A 21,736-nucleotide genomic window follows, 5' to 3' on the forward strand; every position below is an offset into this window, starting at 1 on the left:
TTTTGTCTGTAAATTTGCAGAAGTTAGTTTTATAGAATTGTAGAACTTCAAGGGCCTTCCAGAGGTGGGTGCTCCCCGCAGTCCCCCAGGGTGGAGAAGCAGCCTCTGCGGCGGCCCCAGGAGAAGTCAGCAGGCCCAACCTGGGAACCTGTAGGAGTCAGAACCACAAATACCTGCTGACAGATTCTACGGTTACAGTTGTTCACTAGTTAAGAATCCAACAGAACAATCCTAGATCGAGTCAGAAAATGAGCTGCTGTGCTTATGAGATTTTTATAGAGCTCAGTGTGTAGTTAAACCCAGACGATACCTTTCTAATCCTGAGAGCCATGGGTGCTTGCTGTGTTTTCATTCTTTTCAAATGAAAGATAATCCCATCCTTATCTAATATTCTTTGAAGTCCAACTTGACTGGATTCAGATATGAAAGCTGCTGCTGGAATCTGCTCAAAGGCAACATGCTCATAGTGCTGCATTACAAATAAGCAGCCACTCCACGTTCTGTTCTGTCCTCAACACTGGGATGTCTTTGTCTTGTAGACAGCGGGGAAAGCAGGCTGAATATGTATGACACTAATAATCTTAAGGAGGAGTGCTAGGCTTTCCTCGGACATCATTCATTTAATCCAACAGAATGTACTGAGTGCCTTGCACATGCCTGGAGAGGCACGATGTGGTGTGCCTCCCTTCCAAGAGAGTGCAGTCAAGTGTAGTGGTTCTTAGCCAGCCACACTATTTCCTCATGTTGTTCAGGCAACACCCTCCTTGCCCTTTGGGTCTCAGTGGGCCCCTGAGGCCGGATTCTATGTGATTCTCACAAGCTCCTATTGAACTCTGTACCAGTTCTTTTGTACTAGGGAGTCCAGAACGCACTTTTGTAATGTCTTTTTTCTGCTAGATCTTAAGCTACAGAAGGATAGCAGTCAGATCATTCACAGTGGCACTCCTAGTGCCTAGCACAGTTATGGGTATACACTGGCTACTTCACCGATACATTTTTAAAAATAAGAATGGGCGGATTGGGATTCTTAGTGTCCAGAGATCATGGCGTTACTGTATGGAGTGTAGGTGTTCAGATTGCCAGCAGCAAGCCTTGGAAAGTATGTCTTTGGTTTCTATGGGTAAACAGATCTGATTGACGCTACCAGACTTACATAAAGAGCACAATAAGTTCAAAATGATTTCTCACTTTTTTTGTTCACTCTAAGTAGAAAACTTACTGAATATTGTTACGTTAGGGGAAGGAAAGAGAAAGAAGAGACAAAGGGACTTTTCAGTGAGTAATTCATCAAATTTATATTGTATTCACTATAGGGGTGGTTTGAGTTTTAGTAAATGAGGAGGCCTCATGACAAAAATAGGGCTTGAGTTAGATCTTGAAATTAGAATAATAATGATGATGATGATAATTGCTAATACATGCAGTGCTTACTATGTGCCAGGCTTTATGTACACAGTGTTGTTATTCCTGCAGTAATAATAGATAAGGACACCGATAGAGAACACAGAGCTCGAAGTGCTGGAGCTGGGATTTAAATTCAAATAGTATTTGAAGAGGGAAGGAAAAAGGTCATTCCAGGCATGGAAATTCTTAAGAGTACTCAGTTTTCAGCAGCCTAATCTGAGTGTTTCAACACAACTTTACACTTAAAGAGTTATAATCCTTGATAACTACAGCAATTCCCTGCTCTAACATATTATTTTTAGTTCCTTTGGGATTATCTTTGCCTCTCTGAGAAAAGACAACTAGATGGATACACAAGGGTAAGTGAGGAAAGTTACTGCAGTTAAAATAGCAGACAAGTTTCAGAGGACTGAAAAGTAAGTTTGGTTAGGTAGGATGAGGCAGGTGACCGGCAGGCCTTGAAGGTCACCTGAGTTTGGATATGATGCAGGAGCATATCATCTTGGGCAAATGAGGCAGTATTTAATGCTAAATCTAGCAATAGCTTTCAAATTGAAGTAGATGTGGATAAACTAGATCAGGGGTTAACAAACATTTTCTATAAAGGACCAGATAGTAAATATTTTAGGTTTTGCAGGCCATAAAATTTCTGTCACAACTACTCAACTCTGCCATTACGTCATGAAAGCAGCTATAGACGATACGTTGTTAAAAATGGTCATCCTATAATTCCGGTGAGCAATTGCACGTAGAGCAAAGGTTTGGACTTCCCTCCCAACCAGCCTCTATTACCTTGTAAGCAAGGCAGGGCAATAGTACAGTGTTTCTCCTTCTCATGATGCTGATGGTCCACTTATCCTGTGTCTCCTTCCCTGCCCCACCCCCTGCCTCCATTCTCCACAAGCCATGGCGGTAACACTCTGTAGTTAGTGTCAGTGGGAGAAACTGGACTCATTTGCTATCAGTCCTCAAAAAGGAGACTCTGAGGCATCTGGCTGATAGGTTGCTTGCTGTCTTAATCATTTCTTTGAGATTTTTCATTGTGCTTTTCTCTGATACACCATTTGGAACTGTCAGCCACTTCCATATTTAATAGCTGGGTTCGAATTGTTTACTTCAAGAATTTCTGCCTCCTAACCAAATAGGAAATTTGATAAATTCCTCAGTGTACCCAACTTTAAGCAATCTGGCTCAGAATATTTCAGTACCACTCTGTCTTAAGCAGTGGAATTCTTGGACACTACTGTGATGTGTGTCTCTCTCCTCTGCCAGATTTTGATAGTCATTTTAATGCTGCTGTGAATCCTGGTAACTAAACTGTCTCGCCCACCATAACATTTGGAGATAAAGTTTTAATTAGAAATAATTTCACATATATATTGGAAATGTATGATAATTTAGTCTCAAATTAAAGGTCATATTAATATTCTTAATTACTTGAATGATAGAATTTAGGTCTCAGGAAAAACTTATTTTTCAAGTAAGTTGCTCAACCAAAAAAAGGTATTTGACTAAACTTTATTTAATTTCTCATTTTAGGGGTATTGAATGGACAAGTTTGACTGGTTTTCTTTCCTTTGCTACTTCAACACCAAACAATATGGGATTAGTGAGAAATGAACTTCAGCTGGTTGATCTTCCAACAGGTTTGTGTATTTAGACTATTAAAAGATTGAAAATGGTTGGTCATATTGATCAAAGATGTTGCTATTTATAAAACATATTCCAGAAAACTTTCTTTCAACTTGGGAGGTTTTTTTTAATATCCTATTTGTATATTCATTTTGTTGTTGTTTTTCTGTAATAATTGCCCTGGAAAGGCTCCTGGTTGTTGTTTGTATGCAAATTGTGTTAACACAAGTGCATGGTAAATGGAGTACCATTAGTGTGAACAGATGGATTCATAAGTACATATGGTATCAGTTCTACTTTTAAGTACATTGTTATGGATAACCAAAAGTATGGTTTTAAAATAAATCTTTGTAGTAGGCTTTATTCTAAAACGTTTGGCCTTTGTTAGGAAAACCTTTATAAATTTGTCAGTAAGGATTGTCTTTAAGTGCTCAAATTTAAAACTTTTGATAGTCTCTGACTGAGAGCTTAAAGACTTTATAAGAGGAAGCATTCCAGTAAAGTAACTTGTTCAGAATTGTTTAAAAACCTACAACTCAATGAGTTTCAAAATGAAGAACTTGAAGATAGGATAAAGTGAGAGTTTCAAATTATTTTATGACACATGCATGATTTCCAATTGAATTCTTAACAAAATTTTGGTGAGTTTCTTTAAAATGGTGTAGCAATAAGAATATATGTAGATAGTTTGAATCCTAAGATTTGTGTGTGTGCACGTGTGTGTAGTAAATTGAGTATTTTCTCAATATGTATTTCCAAGATATGGTTGTTCTTACTTATCTGAGTATGTTACTAAACCTCAAGGAGTTAGCCCCCCTGGAATCAGTCCATTGTTGTTCTGGTCTCATTTGGAAGTGACCTGCCCAGTAACCCCTGCCCCTAGATTGGGGTCTCTCTAATTACATGGTAGCCCAGGGGCGAGCTGCTGTTTTCTAGTATCATTCACTTTAAAAGAAAAAAAAAAATCCTGTTCTTTTTTTCCAGTCAGCTCAGGACTGTTAGATAACTTAAGTCTTTTTTTTTACAGATTATTTTTGAGCAACAAATTTATAAGTCATAGTTACTAACTTGATTAAGTGGGATATTTGAGTTTATAGATTATAGACTTTTCTAGCCTGTGTTCTAAGGAGGGTCAGGAAAGGATGTGGGTGTTTGGCAAATAAGAACAGGGGCCTCATTTGACAGCAATGAGGAGCAGGGAGGCATGCAGGCGCTCAATTGTCTCTGAATTGAATGTGCTCTCTTTTGCTTAATGTAAATAAAAACGTGGGAAATGTTATTAAAATGTATTTGTTCAGATATAAAGTAGAATTTGCATTTTTTAGTTACATAAAACCATTTAGCTTCTTTGGCAGTTAACTAATTCTTATCATTCCCCAGTTTCAGTGAATAGAGACCTTTTGATAGGAACAGGTCAAAAGTATTTCAGTTGAGCAATTTGTAACTGGGACTGGAAATCAAATACCTGTTTAAAGAGTGTTTTCCCCACTGGTATTTGTGAGCATGGGAGTGTTTATGTTACTTTAAATATACCACTAGTTTTACAGTAGACAGTTCTTTTACCATAGATGCATTGAAACTTTGGAAATTGATATTTTTGAATTTTGGGAATATAACTATTTAAAAGAAACCACCGAAAGTATTCAAGAAACTCTGTAACAAAAGTAAATATCATTTTATAAAAGATCTTTGAATACAAGTAATAGGTTATTGGTCTTCAACGTGTAATACTTTTGAGAATACGTTTTGAATTTAGATTACTTGAAACAGCTTAGAAGCAAGTAGAAGAATGAAAGGGAGAGTAGAGGCAGTACTGATCAGATTCCATTGGTGTGTATAGCTTCTTGTGTCTTACATGTTTCATCTGATATTTCACATTTTCTCTAATATTTGCAATTAAAGGTAGGAGCATTGCTTTTCGCGGTGAACGAGGCAATGATGAGTCACCCATCGAAATGATTAAAGTATCTCATTTGAAGTAAGTGTGAACCCCCCCAAAAAAAAATGGTGTTATCACAATGGAATCTTAAGGATATTTTTTTAGTCTTTAAGAAAGTAAGAATATGCTAGAATGCATATAGAACTTCTTAGTGATAGTAAATGGTACTTTGCAGCCATTTCCAAGAAAATATTTTGATCACAAAATTAAACTGCTGCTGCTTTTAGTTTCTACTTCGTAAAAAGATGAGATAACTTTTGTACGAGTCTTAATACTTCATTAGATTGGTAAAACCACTAATCTGTTTTGTTCTGCTGTAGCTATATTTATGTAAATGCCTATCACCCACAAAGAAAATGTCATTTGTTATCTAATTAAATTCTTACGCATTTCTATCTCAGCATAAGTTTTTTGAGTCAAAGAACTGATTTTCTTTGTTTATAATTTAGACCTATTTTAATTTCAGTAAGTTTTTGAGTTTTTTGTTCCAAGGGAAAATACGTAAAGTAAGATTATTAAACATAGAACTTGAATGAAAATCAGAAGAACAAAGAAAGGAGTAAGCTTTCTAAAATAGTTTTCAAAATTGCTTTAGCTTTTCTAGGATCTTTGAATTTCCATATAAATTTTAGAATCAGTTTATCAGTTTTACCAAAACTTCCTGGGATTTTGATTGGGATTGCACTGAATCCATAGACCAACGTGGGGGAAAGAATTGACATCTTAACAAGTTTTGTGATTCGTGAACACAGTCTATCGCTCCATTTATTTAGGGCCTTAATGCCTTTCAGTAATATTTCTTCATTGTCAGTGTCAAGGTATTACACATCATTTGCTAATGATTTTTTTTTCTTCATTGCTTTTACACATGTTCTTTTTTTCTTTTTTTAATTTCAGTTACTAATTATTCATTACTGGTATACTGAAATAGTTAATTTTTGGTAATGGCCTTATGACCATGCTAACTTAATTATTATTTCTAGAAGCATTTTTGTTGGTTCTTTAGTATTTTCTCTGTAGACATACCATGTTGTTTGCCAGTAAAGACTCTTCTGCATCTCTGTTTTCTGGACAATGGGCCTTTTTTTCCCCCTTGCTTTGCTGTACTAAGAGGACTTCCAGTACAGTGTTGAATAGAAATGATGAGAATTGACATCTTTGTTCTGTTTCTGGATCTTATGGTGAAGTGTTCAGTCTTTGAACATTAAATATGTTAGCTGTAGATTTTTTGTAAGTGACCTTTATTACATTAAGTTTTCTATTCCTAGTTTACTGAAACTTTGTATCATTGAATAGGTGATGGATTTTGTCAGATGCTTTTTCTGCATTTAGGGACATCATCATAATGATGGGTTTTTGTTTTAAGTCGGCTAATGGGGTGAATTACATTGACCGATTTTTTGTATGTTAAACCAACTGTATTTAAATCCCTGGCATAAATTCTTCTTGGTGATGATATATTACTGGATTTGATTTGCTGATATTTTATTACATCTATGCTCATGAAGCATATTGATCTAGTTTTCATGTAATATCCTTGTCTGGTTTTGGAATCAGGGTAATGATGACCTTGTAAAATGAGTTGTGAAATATTCCCTCCTCTTCCTTTTTTCTGGATGAGTTTGTGTAGAATTGGTATTTTACCTTAACTGAAATAGGAAGAATTCACCAGGGAACCCACCTGCGCCTAGAACTTCCTTTGCAGAAAAGATTTTAAATACATACTCAGTTCTTTCATAGATGTAGAACTATTCAGGGTTGGTTGGTTTGTTTCCTCACTGAGCTTTGGTAGTTAGTGTCTTTCAAGTAATCTGTCCATTTCATTGAAATTGTTGAATTTATTGATTAAAAACGTGTTCATGGTATTCTCTTAATCTTTTAATGTCAGTTTCATCTGAATGATGGCTCTTTTATTTCTGATATCAGTCAATTATGTTGATCAATTTTGTTGATCTTTTCAAAGTAACACTTTTGGTTTCTCTCATTTTTCTCTTTGGTTTTCTATTTTCTGTTTCATCAAATGCCATAGGTATCTTTTTTTTTTCTTGTTTACTTCGGGTTTAATATGTTTTTCTAGTTTCTTAAGATAGAACTTTAGATGATTGAATTAAGGCTTTTCTTTAAAATTTAATATAAGCACTTAATGTCACATAAGCACTACTCTTTCTGTACCCTACATGTTTTGATATGGTGAATTTTCATTTTAATTCACTTTATAATATTTTTAAATTTCCATGGGATATTTATAGATACATTATTTAATTTCAAAATATTTAGGGGTTTTCCAATATCTTTCTGTTAAATTATGATTTCCATTAGAGTCAGAGAGCATATTTTATATTATTTTCATCATTTTAAATTCAGCGTGATTGTTATTTGGCTCAGACTGTGGTCTGTCTTGGTGAATGTTCCATATGCACTGGAAAAGATTGTGTATTCTGCTGTTACTGATTAGAATATTCCATAAATGTCAGTTCACATTGGTTGGTCGTTATTCAGGTCTCCTGTTCATACTGATTTTCTGCCTGCTTTTCTTTTCAATTACTGAGAGATGAGTGTTGAACTTTATTCTGGACTTACTTATCTTTTGAAGAGCTCATGTTCTTGCTTTGGGTATTTTAAAGCTCTTACTAGGTGTAGACGTATCTAGTATTGTTCTGTCCTTTCGATTGACTTCTTTATCATTGTGAAATAGCCTCTATATTTTTTAGTGTTTGCATAGTGTTATCTTTTTCTTACCTTTTACTTGTGTCTTATCTATGTCTTTACATTTAAAGTTGGTATCTTCTAGAAAGCATGTAGTTGGGGCTTGTTTTTCTATTTGGTAATCTGTGTTTCAAATTGCAGTGTTTAAATTATTCATATTGGGTGTAATTATCAATGCAGCTTATATTTAAATCTACCGTCTTGCTAGTTGTTTTCTTTTTTTAATTTAAAATGAATTAATATGGATAGGTTTTAATTTATTAGACTTAATTTCTGATATGCAAAATGTCAGTTATCAACCACGTAAACAAAAGTTCTTTGGGGCAGTGTCCTCAATAATTTTTAAAAGTGTAAAAGAGGGGCTCCTGGGTGGCTCAGTCTTTAAGCATCTGCCTTCGGCTCAGGTCATGATCCCAGGGTCCTGGGATCGAGCCCCACATCGGGCTCCCTGCTCGGCAGGAAGCCTGCTTCTCCCTCTCCCACTCCCACTGCTCATGTTCCCTCTCTCGCTATGTCTCTCTCTGTCAAATAAATAAATTAAATCTTTAAAAATAAACAAAGTGTAAAAGAGTCCTGAGATTACAGAGTTTGAGAATTGCTCAAAAGTGTGTGTTGAGAGATGATCTCAGTACATGGAGAAAACTTATTTTCTTGGATGGGTTAAGCAAATATTGCATTACTGCAATTCCGATTAAGATTTTACTTCGATATTTTGAGGAACATGATAAACATATTCATGTTTAAACATGACAGACTATTTGGACTTCAGTCTCTTCTGTTTCCAGTCAGTCTTAACTCCATACACAGCTGCTAAATTAATACCTCTAAAACAACTGATCACTTTATCCCCCCTACTTTAAAACCTTCAGTGATCCACTATTCTCTGCAGAATAAATCTCTGTATAACCTAGCATGGCTTATTCAGGTGTTCTAAGTCTTTTATAATGTGAGCCAAAATTCACACTTTGATTTTCTTTCTCATGATGCTAGCTCTTTCATTCTCTACATTTCGAGTAGCATGTTCCCTCGCTCTGTGTCCTTTCTTGTCTTGGCCATTTGTCACATTTGTAACTCTGCCTAAAATGCCATTGTCCAGTTGTCAAAATAAATCTCCTCTTCCATACTGAATCTTTGTTGCATTCACCAGACTCTGTCTTACATTAGTTATTTATATATAAGCCATTAATGCCTTTATGTTAGATACAATAAAAAATGTAACATATTGCCTTTGTATAATCCATAATGATGTATAAAATTCTTTCATGTATGCTATCCCCTCCCCCCCTTTTTTATTCTTAGAGCATTTAGTAAGGGAGTAAGATACATGTTATTAACACCATTCTAAAGATAAGTAGAATAAAACTCAAAAAGATTACATGGTTTATCTGAAGCCACATAATTATCAAGTGGCAGACTTTGTCCTGAGCAAGAGAACCTAAGTCCTTTGGTACACTGAGTGTAGGGATTTTCTTGCTTGGTTACATTTCCTCATTGTCAGCCTAATAGAAACTTTGTGAAAACCTTTACTTTTCATTTAATTTTTTACCATAACCTGCATACCAGTGCATTGGGATAGGTAGTGGTATTCTCATGTCATGTGTGAGAAAATGAAGCCTTGGGAGGGTTACCATAAATTGATAAATTGGTAAAATATGAACTTGTGCCTTTTTTCATTCTTCTGAACTGGGCTCCTTGCTTAATTATGGCTCTATAGCTCTCAAAGTTCATCTTACGGCTTTACCTTCTTAAGGACTATTAATCATGAGAACTAAATGTTAATTTATATGGTCTATGTTTAGAATACATCATGTGACTTCTGATTTACTCAACTTTTTATTTGTATTACTTATGGTGAAAATGTTGCAAAAGGGGGCTTATTTAGTATTTTTGTTTATTTTAGGCAGTATTTGGCAGTCGTATTCAAAGATAAACCCCTGGAGTTATGGGATGTTAGGACTTGTACCATTCTTAGAGAAATGTCCAAAAACTTCCCTGCAATAACTGCTTTGGTAAGTTACAACTGAAGAACTAGTTTATCTAGGCATGTTCTGTATGTGGTGAATATTTTTCTTTTGCTTGAATTGAGATCATTAGTGTCATGTATTTTCCTTGCTAAAAATGTGTGTTGAGAGATGATCTAAGTACATGGAGATAACTTTTAGTTTCTTGGATGGGTTAAGCAAATATTGCATTAGTGCAATTCCAATTCAGATTTTACTTCAATATTTTGAGGAACATGATAAACATATTCATGTTTAAACATGATAAACATAAAAAATTTGTGAGAGAATAAAGGTCATGGTAGCTACCTCAACCTTAAAAAAAGAGGACAGTACTGGGAAAATGGTCTCACTTTATGGAGAAAAATACTGGATCTCTGCCTAATACCATATTCAGAGGTGGGCTATGGGATTAAAGACCTAAATGTAAAAATATAAAGCTATAAAATTAATATAGTCAAAAATGGAAGAATATTTTTCTGTTCTGGGGCAGGAAAGGACATCAGAGGCTCAAACCAAAAGGCAAAAAAAGAAAAAATGCTTTTAATTAATCAAGACTGATGCTTTCTTTTCAATGAAGGACACCAATGTCAAAGTTAAATAGAGAAGACAAACTGGGAAAAGAAATTTACCAATGTCTGAAGCCAGCAAAGGACTAACTAATCCCTGTAGGGAGTTAGGATTATGCGAACTCGTGCACATAAACAGTGAAAAGACAGGAACCCCAGTAGAAAGAGGGCCAAAGTATAGGAGCAGTTCACAAATGGTGGAAAAACCTAAAAGGCCAACAAGCATATGAAGAAATAGTCAAATTCAGCAGTTTTTAGAGATGGGCAAAATAAAATAATCAGGGTGTAACTTTTAGACTAACAAAAACTGGGAAGCCAAATGACATCCTATGTGGGTGTAGTATAGGTTGCAGGAATCCTTATGCACTGCGGGTAGGAATGCAGACCGGTGAGGCACTCTGCAGAGCAGACTGACAGCGCCTGGGCAAACAGACATCCCCTGGGCACCAGCTCTTCAGCCCCTGGTCAAAAAGGAGCTTCTGTGAGGATATTGACTGCGGTGTTGTTTGTCAGAGAGTTTGGGGGCAATCAGGGTGTTCTCTGCTGGGAGAACAGAGAGACTAAAGGTTGGTGGATGCACTGCGGAGTCTTTAGTAGCATGCAGAAACAATAGAGAGGGAATGACACTGTGCTGAATGAAAAGAGAAATGGTGAGATATGACAAAGTCCTATTTATGTAAGTTACGAATACATGCATGTAAAATAACTACTGTGAAGAATTGATGCATATGAGAGGATATTAGATTGAATGCATTAGAATAGGCAGGAATATAAAAGAATAAATAAATCAAATGAGAGGTTTGAGGTGGATCTGCGGAGGACAGTGAGCCATGGTTGGAGGAACATGATCATCTCACCCCATGTACCTGTTGGGGGGAGGGCTAGAGGTAGGGAAGAAAAGACACCATAATTGCATTTACTATTTTTGTTTTGTAAAAAAAAGAAAGCATCAAAAATTTAGACCTTTTTGAAGTTTGCCATTAAACTCTTCTACCTTAAGCTCTCATTAAAGATTAGAGGTAGAATGAGGTGGAGGGTAGATTATTAAAATCTGCCTTAAGCACTAATTAAAATGCATTTGTTTAGCCTTTCTATAACTAGATAAAACCTAAGAACAAATTGTGAATTCATGTGCAGTAATAATAAGTAATGCCGAGCAGTGGCTTGAGAATGCCCAGCTGTTCTGGAAGAATTGTTTGACAGCAGTAAGCTGAGGTGTGCCTGTCTTTGCTTCTCAGGAGTGGTCCCCATCTCACAACTTGAAGAGCCTGAGAAAGAAACAATTGGCCACCCGAGAGGCCATGGCCCGCCAGACCGTCGTCTCAGACACAGAGCTGAGCATCGTGGAGTCCTCCGTGATCAGGTGCAGTGTACTGTTTCCTGCCTCTGTCATTTGTGATACCAGTGTCATGGTGGGGAACTTGACAGGTGTCATCCAAAGGCATCTATAGTACCTTGTTGTGTTTCAGTGTATACCTGGAAGACTGAAGAGTTAATTTTATTTCATTGCTCAGTGCAGTCAGTAACACATACGGTAATACCCACGTGTCAGCCTCTGTTAGCGAGCGTGATCATTCTTACTACCCAGCTGTTCCCTATTCCCTAAACTTCAGCTTCTGGAATTCAAATGAATGCGGCATGAACATCCAGATAGATCATATTGTCATTTATATACACCAAAGAAAATACATAGAGAATGCTAGATTTATATGGACTGTCCCCATCTCCATCCCCACCAGTTTTACAAATAAAAAAACCTCGGAGAGAATGATGGGTCAAGATAAGGCCTCTCTTTCTGCAGCAGAAACAGTGAGCAAGTTTCTTGTGTGAAGTCTAGATGACTACATTCCTCTGTATGGGGTAAATGACCTGCTGGAAGTAATTTGTGTTTTCCTATTATAAGCTGGGCAAAGATTAGTATCAGTACTTTTTTTTTCCTTGTAAATAGTTTTGGACCTCCTGTTAATGCATCTGTATTTTGGGCAAGGTAATTAATGTGTGTGTCACTCTAGAGAAAAGAAATATCTTTATCTTATTCCTCTGTATTCCAAAGCTTGTTGCAGGAGGCAGAAAGTAAATCTGAACTCAGTCAGAACATCTCTGCCCGGGAGCATTTTGTGTTTACCGATAATGACGGCCAAGTTTATCATCTCACAGTGGAAGGAAACTCAGTGAAAGATAGTGCTCGGATTCCACCAGATGTGAGTCCAACTCTTGTTTACATCTTCATGAAGAGTTCTTATCAGAGATTTTGTTGATTCCATATCCAGTGAAGCCATAGTTAGGTTGTGAAGCTATTTTAGGAAAGTTTAATGTAAATAATAAACTTGACTATTTAAGGAGATACTATTCCATACTGCTAGAGAATAACATTGTAACTACTTAGATTAAATACTTACCATGTGCTGCTTACTTTTTTATCCCCTCAATAATCCATAAGGAATTCTTTCCATTTTAACTATGACAGAATCAAGGGAGAATAAGTAACTTTCCCAATGTTACCCAGCTTAGTGACATGGCAGTTTTAAACTGAGGTCTGTCTGTCTGTCTGATTCCAGTATATCTCCTCTTTCCACTTCAGGCATTACCTTGGAGGATTTGACTTACAGTCTAGCATCATTTTGGGGTAATAGTAATCAGGTTGTAAGTGTAATAGCATTATTGATATTTACTAACTTATATATATCCTTCTAGGACCTTGTGAAATCCTCTGACTGAGGTTCTGTAGTTCATGATTTGTGTCCGCATGCATCTCATAGGTTGTTTTTAACGGATAGATAAGAAAATGTTTTTGTTAAGTAATACTGTTATGGCTAAGTGGAGGCATGAGATGATTTCATAAAATATATTTATTTAAAATTGTTGTCTAAAAATAGACTGTTTTAGTTGAATGCCAACCCCTATATTTTGCAGGTGGCTCAGAGTCTTACAGGTTGTAGTCAGGATGGTGGCTGGGGTGGGAGGGTCCACTTCCAGGATGGCTAACTCACATGGCCGTTGCAGAGAATGCTGGCTATTGATGAGTGGCCTCAGTTCTTCTTCACAGGGACATCTCCATAGGGCTGTCTGAGTGTCCTCAGCTGGCTTCCTCCAGAGTGAGTGATCCAAGAGAACACAAAGAAAGCTGCAGTGTCTTTTAGGACCTAGTTTGAGAAAGTGCACTCCGTCGGTTCCTCAGTGTGCTGTTGGTTCATGGGTCAGTCCTGTTCATTTGGGAGGTGACTGCCAAGGGACATGAATACAACAAGGCAGGATCAGTGGGGGTCTCTTAGAGGCTGCTGCCACATCTTCCTTATAGATAACATGAGAAGAGTTGAGGCCATCCAAACCACCTTCTCTACTAAAAATGGAAACTAACATGTGAAAGTTTCATTTTTACTGTCTTTTTTTTTTTTTTACTATTATATAGAACAAGTCATACCTGAGACTTAGTAATGTCTGTTTTGAACTTTCTCTCATTGTCACTAGTTTGAAAGGGTGAAAGTAGTAATGCAAATAAGAAAGGTTAATAGGGGTGCCTGGGTGGCTCTGTCGTTAAGCGTCTGCCTTCGGCTCAGGTCATGATCCCAGGGTCCTGGGATCGAGCCCCGCATCGGGCTCCCTGCTCCGTGGGAAGCCTGCTTCTCCCTCCTCTCCCGCTCCCCCTGCTTGTGTTCCCTCTCTCACTGTGTCTCTCTCTGTCAAATAAATAAATAAAATCTTCAAAAAAAAAAAAAGGTTAATATTTGGTCATAATAGGAAAAGGAACTTAGTTTAAGTGTATCGAAAGAAAAACTGCTAGGGAGAGCAGACCTTAGAGTTGCAGTGTTAATGTAGCTGTCCTTTGAAAAATCAGTTTGCTGTCTTAGGAATATAAAGAGTTCCTCCTGTAGAAACCCAGAGAAGGCCCCATCTGAACTCTACTAGTGCTACTCACAGGCAGCTCCGTCTGTGTCTGATCACTTCACACTTGCGATTAGGATGTAGAAACAACCCAGTAATTTTTTGAGATGCCAGTTCCTCCTTACCCCAGAAAAAGTTTAAAGATTTTGGACATTAGACCCTAGTTTTCCTTTTTATAAGAGTTTTTTTCAGGATGGTAATTGTGTCTCACAGTTTTTAAGATTCTGTCTCTTTTTGTGAAGGTCCAAAGTCAGGGTATAGCAGGTCTCTATCTGCCTGCCAGATCCTTTTATTCCACAGCGAGAAGCAGCTTTCTCAGGGAATGAGCAGCCTAACACAGATCCAGCCTCCAGTGAAATTAGTACGTATTTTAGAGCAGGTTGGTTTTAGGAAAAGGTATCCGAGCAGCTACCGTATAATACAGTGAGAAACTGGCTTTGGTTCATTTTTTTTATTTTCTGTAATTTAAATATTTTCTAGGGACTGTCGTATAGTATTTAGGCAGAGGTTTTGTTTGCTCATTTTAATCCAATATTTATCTTACCGTCCTCAAAAATGTAACGTATTAAACATTTGCTTTGAGTTGAAATTTTCCCTCTGAATTTTGGCCCCAGAACTATAGAGTATATAAAAATGGTAAAAAGAAGAGGAAATCTTGGCATATTTTAAATTTTGGAGCATCTGTAGTTGACTGCCTTTATTCAGAAAACTGGAACAGTGGGAGAGAATGAATATCTCTGCTTTGCTGTCAGCCTTCTGAACATCGTATTTTGTATACAGGAACATAACAGTGTCAACTAATAATACTCTTGAGTTTTAATCTTAAATTGGTTCTCTTGGGATTATTTGGAGCCACAAAGCAACTTTATGCCACATCCTCTAAAAGCTCCTTGGTATCTGCATATGGCTTGTAGCCCGTCAACAAACTCTTAGGTAGAAAGGTCTGGATTATTTAATTATGTAGTTGTATTAATATGTTACTTATAATTCTAAGCTGATTTCTGAGCTTATTTAAGCTTTAATATTTTAATTTTAGAGGTTAGAAAGTAAGATTATAAAATGTGAAAGTTTTCAAGACTAAAAAAAGTAAACTTAAAAGCAAATGCTTAAACACTGTTAATGTGGTGAGGAAAATGGAAATCAGATCTTGAAGTGTGACTTCATATTATATAGAATTCTATTTAACGTAACTTTTAAGTTTTTTATTATTGAATTATTTAAAATACTCATTTTTAATCCATTTTTTTTTCTTTTAATTCTTAACTACCACTAGGATTTATGCAGTATTTGATGCATGGGCCAGGCTATTAATAGTCAATTTGGCCAACCTGGAGCTTTCCCACTATGAACTAAGCATGTGAATTTTTATTTTTATTTTGTTTTATAAATGCAAAAAACAAGATTCCTTTTAATAAGTAGAAAAGTAATTGAGCAATAATATTTAATAGTGAGCATTTATTGACTACTGTGTAGCAGGCATTGTTTTGAGCCCTTTCCTATATAAACTTATTAATGCTAATAGGAACTCCTCAAGTTTCATGAGCTTGACCTCCTTTATTGATGATAAGTCCAAGATGCAGAAAGTTTAAGTAAATGTGCCCCAAGCCACACAACAAATATACCTGATGAAGCCCAGATTCGAGCCCCAGCAGCTGACTCTAGAGCCCAGGCTCTTAAGGTAGTCTTTGTCACACTACCTCTGTGCATTTGTTAGATAGAGCTGCAAGCTCCTTTCTCCCTGTCTCCCCCCCGTCCCCACTTTGGAGTTACTACAATAGTGTTTCATTCTTCTACTTAGGTTTCCCTATGTACCTTCTTTGCAAAGCTTTCTGTTAATTCAGAGTGTGCAGATGCCTTTAATCTACAGTATCTCTTCACCGTCATTATCCAGAAGGTATCAATGAAGCTCTAGGTCCTCTTTTCAGTAGAAAAACTGCTGCACAATTAATTATGAAACAGCTATGAGTTTCCTCTGGAACAGATTGATTTATCCTTTTGCAGTGAGTGAGAAGTTGGAGACAAGGGCCCTTTGGAAAGGGTTTTCTTTCCTTCTCTTTATTGCTTTTAATTTGCTTTCTTTAAGGTATTTCTTCCTCAAAAACTACCTCTTCTCTATAAATTTAGTTCAGATAACTTAATGTCCATTGAACTGAAATCTCTCGTTTCTTTGTAGTTGAAATTGATAAGCTAGGTAGCTCTTTTAGTGTCCCAAATCTGTTCATTTTTGATGGCATTTATACCAAAGCAAAACCATTTACAGTTTTTATTAAAATATTTTTATTATTTTATCACATTTATTGAGTAAAAACATTTCTCTGCTATGAAGGCTTATAAGTAGTGAAAACTAGGTGCATCGTGTATCTGTTGCTTTTGTTTTCTAGGGAAGTATGGGTAGTATTACCTGCATCGCTTGGAAAGGTGACACATTAGTTCTTGGAGATATGGATGGAAATTTAAATTTTTGGGATTTGAAAGGCAGAGTATCCAGGTATGATTCAAGAATGCAGTATTATTTGGGGCACCTGGGTGTCTAAGTTGGTTAAGTATCTGACTCTTGGTTTCAGCTCAGGTCATGATCTCAGGATCTTGAGATTCAGCCCCTTGTCGGGCTCTGCGCTCAGCGGGGTATCTGCTTCTCTCCCTCTCCCTCTGCCCCTGCTCTTGCTCATTCTCTCTCTCTCTCTAAATAAAATAAAATCTTTTTTTAAAAAATACAGTATTATTTGTTTAAAAAAAAAAGTAACTTCTTGATATGGTTCCATTGGAGGCTTGTGACCTGCTAAGCAGGATCATTAAACATGACCAAGTATAGCTTGGACCCTTGGGTCTCTTGTCGCTGAACTTGGGAGGAAGAGCCTTGAGCCAAGCCCTGGGCCATTCATAGGAGACGCTTATCTGCAGGTGACCCGTGCAGAAGTGTTGCGATGTTATTCCATTGTCCTTAAAGGGCTGACCTTTTCTGTCAGATGGGACCCCTGTCCCAGATAGTAAAGTGGTTCTCACATCACTAGACCTTGTCAAAAGCAGACCTAGAAAGAGTTGTTGGACATAGTTTCCAGTGACAAGGTATTACCCTACTTTATATTGGTGTTTTGTTTTTGTTTGTTTTTCCGCAGAGGAATACCTACACACAGAAGCTGGGTAAGGAAGATTCGTTTTGCTCCTGGTAAAGGAAACCAGAAATTAATAGCAATGTACAATGATGGTGCTGAAGTGTGGGATACTAAAGAGGTAGGCCCAGCTCCATGAGGGAACACTTAAACCAAGCTGCTGGTCATAGGAGCTGTAATTTTTTTCTTCCTTCTGATTTAGAAATGAAGCCTATATAATGGGTTTGTCAAGCTTCTTAAAATGATTTTCTTGCTTTTAATGGTATCACTGTCTTTGGGATCTTCAAAATTCAGTCTGCATGTGGAAGAGAGATTGCCAAAGACTTTTGTTTTAACTTGCACTGGGTCTTCGCCACTGGCGCTGTCTGTGATAAACATCTTCCTTTTCATTCTGAAAATGACCACCAAATTCACTCTTGAAGGTTCAGATGGTGAGCAGTTTAAGAAGTGGAAGAAATGTGACCTTTCGGATATTGGATGTGGACTGGTGTACATCAGATAAAGTGATCTTGGCATCAGATGATGGGTGTATCAGAGTCCTGGAGATGTCTATGAAGTCCACTTGTTTTAGAATGGATGAACAAGAGTTAACCGGTATGGAGCGCCAATGAAAGAAAGGCTCTGTGACACCTTCTTTATTTTGCACAGGCTGCTGTCTTCTGTTTCATTTTAGTCTTACTTTCTAACAATCTGAGTTTAAGGAAATAGATTAACTTCATGCTTGAGTGTTTTACCACTGAGATGCTATACTCTGTAACTGCCGATGTCAGTCATTCTCCAACTCCAGGTTGGCAAGTGCCCCTTCTTTGACCCTTGGAGGAGTGCTTTGTCAAAAGATCAGAGATGTTTACATAAAAATGATTCACTTAGAGTTTAGGAGATCTCAGGGCTGCCTGGGTGGCTCAGTTGGTTCAGCGGCTGCCTTCAGCTCAGGTCATGATCCCAGGGTCCTGGATCGAGCCCCACATTGGGCACCCTGCTCAGTGGGAAGTCTGCTTCTCCTTCTGACCCTCCCCCCCCAGCTCATGCACACTCTCTCTTTTTCTCTCAATAAAATCTTTAACCAAAAAAAAAAAAAAAAAAGATTTAGGAGAACTCATCAGAGGACATCAGTCTAGTGGTAAGGTGCCACTGGCTTTTTAATAATGAGCTTTATATCTTTTGCAAACATATATCACCGGGTGTGCCTGGCTGGCTCAGTCAGAAGAGTGTGCAACTCTTCATCTCTGGGTTGTGAGTAGGAGCCCCACGTTGGCCACAGAGGTTACTTAAAGAAAGAAAAGGGTAAGCATATATCATTGAAAAGTCACTCTGGAAAGTGTTCTGAGTGTCATGAATTTAGATGCCTCTCAAAATAAAATAGATGATTGCGCTATTGTTACCTTTTTTGTAAGGTGGTTTTGAGATTGTTTTTTACCAGAATGAGGAACATTTTAGTAACTATAACCTCATATGTGACTTAAAAAAAAAAAGAATGGGATTGTGAATGCACCCATCAGTCAGTTCGAAAGTCAGCTTTCGTCTGATGAAATGCAGTGTTCATCCTTGCCAGATACTTTTGGGTGGAGACAGACATTCTGACCCTCATGGGAGCAAAGCAGGAACCTTCCTGCATTAAGTATTCTCCAGGCATCGCTTTGGTGTGCACGCCGGGCTGCTTACAATTTCAGAAGAGACTTGTTGAGTCACTGGGTTCCAGCATAGGGCAGGCCGCTCTGGGAACTGCTGGACCTTTGTAGGGTCAGCCTTTGGCACCGTCAGAGGCGGTCACGTTTTGAAAACCAGTGCTTTCACCTTGTGTTCGTGATCGAGGCACTTCCTAGTTGCTGCCGATGCTGACTGGGCCCCCTTGAAGTTGTGCTAGGTGTGCATTTGTTTTCTTCGCTGCCCCAGCCCTGCCAGTGGCTTCAGTACTGCCGCTTCCCCTCCGTGTGACCCTGACCGCCCTGTGCTGGAGCCCGAAGCTGTGCAGCGCTTTCCCGCATCTGTGCCCGGGGTGCTTGCTCACTCTGCACAGGTGGCAGCATCTCCTTCCTTCCGAGGCAAACTTCGTTATTAAGGAAGTGGAGGGAACTTCAGGGCTGGTTTTCCTTTTAGTTCAGCTACTGGTTCGAGGTTAAAGAGGTTTGCGAATGTAATCAAAATGTTTGGAAAGCTTTTCTAGCCTCCTTTAATTTAAAATTTGAATCTACCAAAGCCAGGGTAGCTTTTTCTTAAAGTGACTATGGAATTGGAGCCCATGATTAACACCATACTTGAACATCTGACCTGCAGACAGATTGTAGATTACATTTTCTTTTCAAGTTTTCAAGAAAAAAAAAGTCATTCCTACCCAGTCTGTAGTGCTACAGCCTCAGCCAGAAAGGGAAAATTTTTGAAATAGTAACAGGGAAGTTCAATATTAACCTTTAAAGTCAACAACATTCAATACATGTTAAAGAATAAAAATGGTGGTGTGAGTAACTATGGACTTAGCAAAAAGATGTCTATGTGTTTATCTCCAGTTACATGCTGACTTGGTCTTAGAAAAATATGTTTGATATATTTTTATTCTGGGGAATTAGAAATAGAGTTTGGACTTATTGATATGGGATAAAAATCATTTTAGGTCATATGCAGTGATATATTTAATAAATTTCCTTTAATTCTCCTTAATAACAAGTAGAGAATATCCTAAAATACTGGTTCAAATCTGTCAGTTTTCTTAGAACAGCTTAGATGGCCCCCTTCCTTCCCCTCCGCCCCCATGTTTGCATTTATCTCAGCCCTCCCCACCTCAGTAAAGGGGAAGTTCAGACACATGTAGAAGAAGAGGAACTCTGTTTTTGAGTTGGAGAACACTTCTTGTCTGGTGCCTTATTTATCAGGGTCATAAAACAGCATAAGAAAAGCATAATACGTTTTTTAGCAGCCTCTAGAAGGAGTCCAAGAGGGTGAGACTTGTTTAATAGCATTCCAGTTTATTGCAGTTTCCACATACTTTACATAGTATCCACAGGGTGTTCGAGACTGTCCAGTCCAACTTCCTCACAGCTGCTCGGGCCAGTGCCAAACAACACGTTTTTCGTAAGGGAGCACTCATAGAAAGAAGCTTTCTATAATCAGATTTATACACAGAACTTGCCTCTTATCCACCTCTGCTTTCTACTCATTTCCAGTGGTTTTCATCTGGGCTATTTGGAAATGTGTCAGGAGGTGCAGGTGTGTTTGGGGGCATCTGGGGGGTTACTAAACAGCATGCAGTGCTGGGAACAACCTGGACAATGAATAATGGTGTTGCCCAAAATGTCAGTCATGTCCCTTGTCTCCCTTCCCCCGCTCCCCCATTGCATCACAGTGATGAAATCACCCAAGCGGGGTCCTCTCCTTCCCCGACTGCCTGCTCACCCTGCTGTGGGCCACCAGGTGAGGGAGGAGCAGTTTTCCTACTGTTCTTGGCTCTTGGGTTCCTGATTTCCTGCATTGCTGTCATATAGGCAGCCAGCCGTCTGGGCGTGTTTCTGTTTAACACCTCAGACAGCTGTAGCCCAGAGTAAGCAGAACAAGTGTGAGAGAAGGAACAGTGATGCCAGCTGCCTTTCCATTCTAATTGTAATTTTCAGAAGTGAATGAGCTCTTGTAGGTGAGTTTCTTCAGCTGGGAGACGATCACCTATTACTTTTTCATGGTTGATCTTTGCCTTTGAGAAGAAGGATCTGAATTCATTTGAAGGTAGGAGGGAATAGAGTTCACTTTCAGTTTGTTCCTGTTCATTGGGATGCTATCAACAATGTTTGGTTTTGGAGAAATAAAAACATTTGTTTTTAAAAATCAAACATACAGAAACTAGCATTTAGAGGCTTCCACTGCCAAATCTGTGGCAGTCTGAGCATCGTAAAGAATAACAGTTGTATTGGTATCAGTGTTGGACTTTTTTTTTTAAAATCCATTATTCCATAGTAATATTCACAGAGAAAGAGGAAGGGGCCTGGGCAGGAAGGGAAAGCTCACGTTTACAGAAGAATGCCTATTGATAAATGTAGACAGAGTGATAGAATTAGAAAATCACCAATTCCAATTCCTAATGTAACAGTTGATTCAAGCCAGGATCATTAGTGGGTGTCAGATCACTGGGTGGAAGGGTGTTGGGAAATAGGAAATTCGGTCTCACAGTATCTTGCCATAATTGTGAAGGGGAGAAAGGTGCCCTGACTAAGGAGAGAGCCCGTGAGTTCACCTTAACTAGATAATCAGATACAGTGTTACCAGGAGGCCAACTAACATGCTCCCTCTGGTGGGATGCAGTAGGAAGTACGCAACATCCCCTCTGTCGTGTTCTTGCCCAAAATGTTTAGCCTGAGTCTGAATGCTCAATGGAGATCATTTCCTAGGACGTTGAACAGACCAGGACTTTTCAAAAATGAAACGGTTGTGTAAGACCAAAGACAAAAAGGTGAGCGGACTGTTCTAGATTGAGGGAGACTGAGGAGACATGAGAAGCCAGTGCAGGCAGAA

At 38.1% G+C, this 21,736-nt stretch overlaps 1 protein-coding gene across 1 annotated transcript in view; it reads left to right on the plus strand.

Annotated features, from left to right (window-relative positions):
* WDR11 (WD repeat domain 11) overlaps positions 1–21,736 on the plus strand; it is a 56,612-nt gene that overhangs the window by 23,461 nt on the left and 11,415 nt on the right. The window contains exons 12-19 of the mRNA XM_027596166.2: positions 2,944–3,050; positions 4,939–5,014; positions 9,582–9,690; positions 11,489–11,613; positions 12,304–12,451; positions 16,514–16,620; positions 17,249–17,363; positions 17,665–17,836. Of these exons, the coding sequence (XP_027451967.2) occupies positions 2,944–3,050; positions 4,939–5,014; positions 9,582–9,690; positions 11,489–11,613; positions 12,304–12,451; positions 16,514–16,620; positions 17,249–17,363; positions 17,665–17,836 (959 nt within the window). The remainder of the gene's footprint in view (positions 1–2,943; positions 3,051–4,938; positions 5,015–9,581; positions 9,691–11,488; positions 11,614–12,303; positions 12,452–16,513; positions 16,621–17,248; positions 17,364–17,664; positions 17,837–21,736) is intronic.

Source organism: Zalophus californianus, chromosome 15 (genome assembly GCF_009762305.2).
Source record: "Zalophus californianus isolate mZalCal1 chromosome 15, mZalCal1.pri.v2, whole genome shotgun sequence".
In the NCBI taxonomy this organism is placed as follows: Eukaryota; Metazoa; Chordata; class Mammalia; order Carnivora; family Otariidae; genus Zalophus; species Zalophus californianus.